Here is an 8,323-nt window from a genome sequence, read left to right as displayed (position 1 = left end):
GAGCATTTGTGCCAAATGATATTTGATATTGAAATTAAAGGCTTTAAGAGAAAAATCCTACCCCTTGAGTTGATGGCCATGCTGGCAGCACAACTGTAGCAAATGGCTGAACTGCTTCGGTTCAGCTTCAGATTCCACATCCTGCATCACACAATCAAATATAAAGGCAGGATATCTGTGGAATGATTTCATTCAGTGAAGAAAATTTTGAAATAATCCATTTATGGTACGAAAATGACATATTTGCCAATGCTAGTTTATCACACATGACTGTTTAAATGTCTACAAATTTGATTGCTTCAGAAAATTATTTGTAATTCATATTCATGCAGATTCAGTGCAGATGCTCTTTGATGAGCTGCAGGTGGCTCAGCAGTTAAGGGGTTAGTGTGATGTTGCAAGAGTTAGCAGAGGTGGAGCATATTTCCTAGGAAATGAAACTAAGCGTTAGAAGTTGGAAGCACAGTTCAAGTTTGTGCACAAAGGGAGGCAGCCAGAGTTAAGTTCAGCTTCTTGGATGATATTCAGTAAGGTTTGTCTTTGTTTTGTGAATAATTTCAACTTTCCGCATAATTTTCTTTTTCAAATCTGAAATCTGTAGCAGTGGCTTATTTTCATTCTGTAAAATGACAAACACTAGAAGCTCTCAACTGCAAAAACTCAAAATCTTACCAATGTGTTTTAGACTTGGTTTTAGTTAAAATGTGTCATCTTATTTGATTTAAGGATAATGTCACTTAAAAAGTATATTTCAGTAAGATAGAGGGATTTTTTTTTAAGAGAATGCAACTTAAATTGAGACCATTTTTAATTGTTCTGTTGTATTCTTTCCCTCTCATTTAATTTGAAGTACTTTTACCTTGGAAAAAACTGCTCTTGGCAAGATGTTGAGGTTTTGCAGTGTAGGGAGAAAAAAAACACACTATTATCAGTGATGTGTAATAGCTTCAAAACTTCTTCGGCAGATATGGCCACAGCCAGCGCTTTCCTGTCAGAGGACCAGTTCCTGTGCTCCATCTGTCTGGACGTTTTCACCGAGCCTGTTTCTATTCCGTGCGGGCACAACTTCTGCAAGGCCTGTCTGTCGCAGCACTGGGAAGGCAAGGAACAGTGTCAGTGTCCGCTCTGCAACGAGAAGTTCAGCAAAGGGCTCAAACTTCGCGTCAACACGGCATTCAGGGATGTGGTGGAGAATTTTAAGAGGCATCGTGTGACGGCTGAGAGCAGTTTCCCGGGCGCACCCGGGCAGGTGCTCTGCGACTGCTGCCTTGGCAACAAGTCGAGAGCCTCCAAAACCTGCCTGGCGTGTTTGGCCTCCTTCTGCGAGACACACTTGGAGCCTCATCAGAGAGTCTCCACCTTAAAAAGACACAAACTGACTCGTCCTGTGCAGAACCTGGAGGACAAAATATGCAAGGAGCACAGCAGGATTCTGGAGTTCTTTTGCCTGAATGACCAGACTCGCGTTTGCGCCCTGTGTACAGAGCACAGCACACATGACACAGTCCCTTTGGACGAAGAGTATGTGGACAAACAGGCTCAGATGAGGCAGAAAATTAAACAGAAAGGAGGAAGGGAGATGAGAGCAGGTGCACAAAGCAAGAGGAAAGGAAAATTTAATGCAAGAGCAAACCGCATGGTGTCTCATCAAATGTCTGAGCCGATCAACTCAAGGTTTCCGACTGAGGGGCTACACTGTTGGAGTGACTACTCATACATCCCTGGTAATAGGGGCTTTTCTGGGGGGAGATTCTACTTTGAGGTTCAGACCAAAGGAAAGAGGGCTTGGGATTTGGGAGTCGTCTCAGAATCAGTCCGTGGAAAGAGATCTCCAAACTGTGCAAATGGAAAATGGATGGTGAGTTTCAGGGACTGCAACTGCAGAACTCCGCATCACCTGCCAGGCGTGCAGAGAAGACCAGCGAAGGTCGTAGTGTTTGTAGATTACGAGAACGGGGTGGTGCTCTTCTACGATGCAGGCAATGCGTCCATGATACACATTTTTACTGGCTGTAATTTTGAAGGGAGACTGTTTTTGTTCTTCAGCTTCAGTCATTCTGACGATGATCACTGTGTTGGGAGGTTACAGAAAAGGATCGAGAGCGGGGTTCAACAAATGTGGCAGCAGTCCAATCCCTGCTGTGTTATTCTGCTCTCCTTGCTCTTTCTGACAGTCTTATACATAATCTTACAACAATAAAGCTGAAACAGATTGAATGTAACTCTACTAAAATCTGTTTGTGATGGTGGATATCCGAAACAGCACTGCTGGGTCTTCTTTCTTTTTCTTTTTCTTTTCTTTTTTTTTTGTAATCTGAGCATTACATCTCATGTGTCATGTATATAGCATTTTTTTTAAAGGGGTTTGGGGAATCTGTCTGTACCACAATACTGAAGCTTTGCATATAATCTGTACATCACAATAAATGTTTCTGAAGTTGTTGTTGCTTGATTATCACTCCTGGAATCTTGAGTGTTGAAAATGGAACACTGATTTGAAATGTGATGGTAAGTACTCCTTTGGCTTACAACTGGCAGTAGCATTTTGCAGAATTTCAGTACAAGTTTTTGTACACACAAGCAAAGATCTAGTCTGAGATGCTGACATACAAGTGCAGTGGTTCCAGATGTGAGTCTGAAGGCATGGGTGGGTCAAAACACCAACACAGAGTGATAAAGGGGACTTATTACTCTACTTTTTCTGCATTGTTAGCATTAAGGAGCTACATCTTCATCATCCTCTGAAAGAACTGACTTGCATAAAAATTAGTGTGGATTTCTATGTCCAGGAAGCTGAATGAGGGATGTTTTCACACTGCTGTTTGAATTTGGTTTTAGACACCACTAGATGGAGTAATTGGCTCTCTCTTCATGCAAACACTGCTCATTCAGACACACGTCCATGAATTTGAACCAGAATCAATTTGCATGCTTTAGGCGTCTTCTGCTGGATGGACTCTTCTAGTTGGCTTGATGATTTCATTATATCTCAGTCAGTGGGGGACGCAACGTTCAACAGTCAAACCAAGCTGCATAACCTGGAGGAGCTGTGCTCAAGTTCCTCCATCCTTCACCACTTAGACCTGAAAAACTGCTCAGGTTCAGTGTAGCTACATCACTGTAACTTTAAGAGGAGCTGCCTGCCTGTTGTGGATGACATTTTTAACTTAGCTTAACATGATGTTTTACTCTATCAATTGCTCTAAAACTCTTGATGCTATTGATCACAGCAGTTAGCTAAATTAAAAAAAAAAAAAAGGAAAGATAAAAGGACCTCTTTATGGGCTTAGATGTTTCTGAAGTCCTCATCTCTCTGATAAACTTCAAACTGTTGAAATCAAAACGCCAGATGGCCAATAAAGGTGTCCCTCAAGGATCAATACAGGGTCCAGTATTCCCCAGGGAATGGATTTATCCGATACACCGCAGCAATTCCTGTTTGGTAGAACATGTGTTGAACATCATGTTAGCTTCAGACTGTCTCTTCTCTGAACAAAGAAAACTGTGGTTTTACCTCGCTGGATGCTGTCTGCAACTGTTATATCAGTTCAGTGTGAGTTATTTAGAATATGCATTTAAAGTGAGTATCACTGACATAATGAAAGCTCTAATTTATTTTTCTCTTTATTTGGTAAAAATTTGGAAGCAGAAACATTTTCTAACACAACACATTTTTATGGAACGATGTACATTTAGTTGAACTACTAAAATATACTGCTAAACATTGTGAATGATGCAAAATGTTTCATAATAATGGTTTTAATATGTGTGTATTGTTTACTGAGCGTAAGATTTTATTTTTAGCTTTAGTTTTGGATCATTTTGTTGCCTGAATATGACCACACAGCCAGTCTCAGTGGAAACGTTCCTGCAGCCACATGTTTCAGCCACATTTCTCTGTCTGAACAGATTCAAGCTATGGACCAAAGTTTCCACTGTGGAGCTATTTTAGGAAACAGCAGCAATCCCACGGGGATTATTCAGGTTTTCCATTATGACCCCTCAGGCTGGGTTCAGTGAGAGAGGTGGAGGGGTCACCACCCACTGTCAGCAAGGTTTGAAGGGTCCGGTAACCTCAGAGTCCCTGTGTTAGACATGCACATCCTGCGCTGTTAAAAGAGGCTTCTGTAAAAAGCTCCATGCTAGAAGCAGGTGTGTAAAGCTGTCAGTTTGCAGTCTTATTTTCAAAATGAAGGGATTTTGGCATTTAGATTGATTTCAGACCGCTTGCGTGTTTGCATGTATGTTTAAAAGAGGTTAAGAATTTGCCAGTGAAATGAGAGCAGTCACATAATTAGAGTTAGGTAACAGTCGACATACATCGGACTGACCTAAAACCTACATAACGTATGTATGAAGATAGCATTCACAGCAGAGCAGTGTGATGTGGGGCAGTGGGGATCCTCAAGTCTTAAAGCATCAGTCTGTCACTCCATAGGAGCCTAATGCAAACTTTATTTCATTTAACAACGTGAAAGTAACCTCAGCTTCACTCTTTTCTGTCTTTTTTCTACTGTCGTGATGGTCTTCTGGAGGAATCTTTTTTTTACCATTTAATTTCATGCAACCTTTCCATTTACATATGACCCTTATTAACTCAATTAAATGCAATTTATTAACAATTTTATCATCCACTGGAATGATACATCAAGTTCCTAACGCTCCTTATACAACAAAGACGTCATTAGAAAAAAAAAAAGTTTTTTAAATGCATGAGTTTGCAGTGTTGTTCAGAATTTTACAAGAACTGGCCAAAAGTGGTATATACAACACATTTCAAATTGGAAATTGTAACATTACAAAGCAATATACACACGTCATGTTTACACTATTACAATTACAGCTGTGTATTTGATACACACTCAGATCCAGCTACAAGCTAAATAGCAAGGATTTACAAAACTCTTGTCCTCGTACAAATAGCTCTCATGCGCACTGAACAAGGATTAGAGAAACAGCATCTCTAATCAACCGTACATTTGCATTTTCTTTTTTTAAATAAAAAGCAACATTTATGTATTCTAGACACACGGGGGTAAGGTTTCAAGCTGATGCTAGAATTGGCACTCAGCCACCACGATGACCTTTCACTCATAGCTTAAACCTTTGTCTGGGACCTGGTCTAAGCACACAGCTCAGTTATTTCACAGATGTGTCCCACGGCTGGAACATTTCCGCAAGCGTGAGACTGAAAGTTTCCTTATCCATGTTATCTAAAACCAAGGCTTAATTGTTTGACTTCAGCTTTAATAATACTGCAGTTATTTTCTACATCAGGGCATAAAAGTGGCATCACACATTTGCTTTTGGTTAAATTGCAAAAGACTCTGTCTTCATAATTTAGGCTGAACAAGAAACTGGTTTCCTGTTCTTTGTCAACAAAAACGTTCAAATCTAATTTGCTGAGTATTGATTAAGCCGGTAAGCTTGGAGGCTCCAGCCATGACATTGCTGGATATCGCTCTCTGCGGTAGCATGCCGTCATAGTTTTCCTTCTCATACATAGAGGCTGCAGAAATAACTCTCACAGCCAGCAAACAATTGACCAGCATTGTCTGTCGTGAGAGGACTGCAGTTTCCTCTGTCTGATCTCCAGGAGTGGCTGTACATGTGTGCATCAAGTGCTTCCATTGCACAAGATGACAGATAAAAAAATAACACTAACTTGTCCACAGGTTGTTAATCAAATCTCTTTCTCAGAGACTGAACGATTGAGGAGAAGTTTAAGTTTCTTTTCACACGGGATATCCCTGTTATGGTCTGAATTTTCTCTCCTGTCACCATGTTGTCCTATATCGTGCCGCCGTACGGCAGCTGTGACGGCTGCCACACGGTGTTGTCCCGAGGGCAGTGGCTGTGGCAGACGCAGGACAGGATGGCCATGACGGGCCTCCTGACGCTTTTACTGTGGGCGCACTGGAACTCAACCAGCACCGTTTTGGTCCTGTGAGGGGTGCAGCAGCGGCCGTCCGTGCAGGAGCCGCAGTAGCGAGGTTTGTAGGCGAGAACGCTGGTACAGTTGTTGTGGGAGAGGTGAACTGCTTGTTCGCTACGGGCTATCCTCTGGCACTTACTGCCTCGCTGCAAGGAGAGGAAGATACGGGAACTGAATGATCGGCACACAACTGCAGGAAGTCTTCAAGTCATTCACACCCAGAATTAGAAACTTCCTCTTGAAGATCTAGACGAACCATACCTTTGGTGCAAGTAGTGCCAGATGCTCCTGCTGCTCGTCACACGGTCTGATCATACACAGCCGACTCTGCTTCACCATCTCACACGCCTGGTTCTTGTTGGTGACCCTGGTGGACACCCCCATGCCACACGTCCGAGAGCAGGCGCCCCACTCTGTGGTCTGCTCAATGCAGTTCAGGCTGGGATCCCAGCTGTCAAAGCTCACCGTCTCCTCCTGCCGATAGGCTAAAAAAACACACACACAGGTACAGAAGGTTTGATTCTGGAAAAAGGATCTCAAGAAACATCACCATAAAACTTTATGAAGAAGTATAGCATGTGTTTCACATCTAAATTCCTGCTTCTTTTGCTTCTTTCCGCTCTTCCTTTGTTTCACTGCTACTGTAGGCCGTCTCACACTACAGTGACACCTTCGTCACTGAGGAATGTCTGCACACAGCGTGTGTTTCATCAGGACTCGCAGTCTGCTTACCCGCCATGGCGAAGCCGCCCAGCGCGCTGGCTTCGACTTGGGGCTCACACACCCACTTCTCACAGCACTCCCCGGGAACCTGGACCCTGCGGGGCATGGGGCAGTCCGGCCCGGGCAGCATGACGTCCACGTTGCAGCGCGGCACGCAGGCGATCTGCCCGTCGTAGCACATGCACTGGTACTTACAGCTGGGGAAGAAGGTCTGTCCGTTGTAGTAGACAGAGCCGTCCACAACACACACGTTCCCCTTATGAACTAGGGGAAGGAGAAAAGAGTTTAAGGCAGGGTGGGATACAGACTATCTACTACTCAAGAAACAGTGGTAAATAAGTACAATATCCAAAGCAGCAGTCCCCTCACCATTGCAGACTCCCGTCCTCTTGTGGATGTCAGCTGTGTAGTCACACTGCAGCCCTCTGCGAGTGTCACATGGGTTCATATCAGAGCATGCCTGTCCTTTTTGGCCAGCACACACCAGGCAGCAGGCACAGTCATCCAGAATCAGGGGCACCCCGGGGAGACACGCCGGCGGCTCTTTAGGGCACTGGCATCTCCGGGGACACATCTGACAGCAGACAAGTGTAAAAATCTGCAAAGAGAACAGGATTTGTTGTTTTACACGTTTCAGTGAATCACATCTCCCAACTCTAGTCATGTGGGATTACATTTTGTACTGCAACCCAAATTGTATCATAAAATTTCTAGTAAAAATCAAAAGGCCAAATGTAATGTTGGGTGTCGTTGAAAAAGGCATGTGCTGTAAAACTCTTCCTGCAATTATTGCTTAATTGTAAAGATCTTCAGTTGATAAAAAGGTGCTATCATTTACAAATGATGTGCTTAAATAGTTTCTGATACAATTCAATATTTTTTAAATGCATATTTCACAAATATAAAAATGAACGCCCTCAAGTCATCTGATCTTAAATCATTCTATGAAAAAAAAAAAAATAATAAGAATGTGCTCACAACCTATTGGCTACCAGCAGTAAGAAATTTAAAAAAGTCAACATTTTCTCAGTTCAAATGCAATAACAGTCATTTACTGATGTAATGCTTACCTGTGCTGAAGCAAAGAAAATGAAAAGGGTTCTATCTGACAGATTTGCCATCTTCCTTTAAGCAGAATCAAAAGAAGTCTGCAGTCTAAAAAAAATGTGCTTTAATTTCAGACGCGTGGAGCTGATCTGAGTCCTGCGGATCAGGGTCTGATCGGCCCTCCTCTCTGGCTGTGGTGAAGCAGAAGGTTGGATTCTCTTTGTCGTTCTTGCTCAGGGCTCAGGAGAGGAGGCCCTTTTATACAGTGGAGCTGTCCTGCTGGCACCATGACGACAAACAGGGAGGAATGCAGGAGAGATCCCCCAGCTTGCTGGATGGAGAGTCACAATTTATTCTGAAAGATGGCAACACAAACAGAGAAGGGCTTTGACATCAGAACGATGAAATGTGCATGTGCCGTTGCACTGGCTGGTCAAAGTTAGCACATGATTACAGTTATTAGTCACTTCTTCAGAAAGTACATGTGCTACTTTACTGGTGATTGAAAGAAATATAAGCAGTTGCTTGAGAATGTCACTCTTAAAGTTATCGGAGGAAGTTGTTAGATGATTTGAATGTGACAGGTTTTATGCTGAAGTTTGCAGCTAATAATGACTG

At 42.8% G+C, this 8,323-nt stretch overlaps 2 protein-coding genes across 3 annotated transcripts; one reads left to right on the top strand and one right to left on the bottom strand.

Annotated features, from left to right (window-relative positions):
- Positions 1-442: 442 nt before the first annotated feature.
- On the top strand, positions 443-2,433 carry LOC115396637 (E3 ubiquitin/ISG15 ligase TRIM25-like). Of its 2 annotated transcripts, none has more exons than XM_030102604.1 (2): positions 443-532; positions 966-2,432. In XM_030102604.1, the coding sequence occupies exon 2, from the start codon at positions 968-970 to the stop codon at positions 2,198-2,200; it is 1,233 nt and encodes a 410-aa protein (XP_029958464.1). In that variant the 5' UTR covers positions 443-532; positions 966-967; the 3' UTR covers positions 2,201-2,432. The 2 variants fall into 2 exon arrangements, with proteins under 2 accessions (XP_029958464.1, XP_029958463.1); XM_030102603.1 differs by having other exon boundaries at positions 460-527; positions 966-2,433.
- Positions 2,434-5,790: 3,357 nt separating this feature from the next.
- LOC115396505 (CCN family member 3-like) lies at positions 5,791-7,912 on the bottom strand. Its single transcript, XM_030102396.1, has 5 exons — positions 7,729-7,912; positions 7,028-7,256; positions 6,668-6,922; positions 6,197-6,420; positions 5,791-6,081 (listed from the first exon to the last, which is right to left on the bottom strand). Exons 1-5 carry the CDS (start codon positions 7,777-7,779, stop codon positions 5,791-5,793), a joined length of 1,050 nt encoding a protein of 349 aa, XP_029958256.1. The 5' UTR covers positions 7,780-7,912.
- Between the last annotated feature and the right edge of the window lie 411 nt (positions 7,913-8,323).

This window comes from Salarias fasciatus, chromosome 11 (genome assembly GCF_902148845.1).
Source record: "Salarias fasciatus chromosome 11, fSalaFa1.1, whole genome shotgun sequence".
In the NCBI taxonomy this organism is placed as follows: domain Eukaryota; kingdom Metazoa; phylum Chordata; class Actinopteri; order Blenniiformes; family Blenniidae; genus Salarias; species Salarias fasciatus.
Note: the sequence above shows the minus strand (reverse complement) of the source record. Positions and strands in the feature narration are given on the sequence as shown.

Coding starts and splice junctions, on each gene's coding strand:
- LOC115396505 (XM_030102396.1), bottom strand. CDS start 7,779: ATGGCAAATCTGTCAGATAGAACCCTTTTCATTTTCTTTGCTTCAGCA. Junction 6,923..7,027: donor GAGGACGGGAGTCTGCAATG/GTGAGGGGACTG, acceptor TCCTTCCCCTAG/TTCATAAGGGGAACGTGTGT. Junction 6,421..6,667: donor GGGCGGCTTCGCCATGGCGG/GTAAGCAGACTG, acceptor GTGTTTTTTTAG/CCTATCGGCAGGAGGAGACG.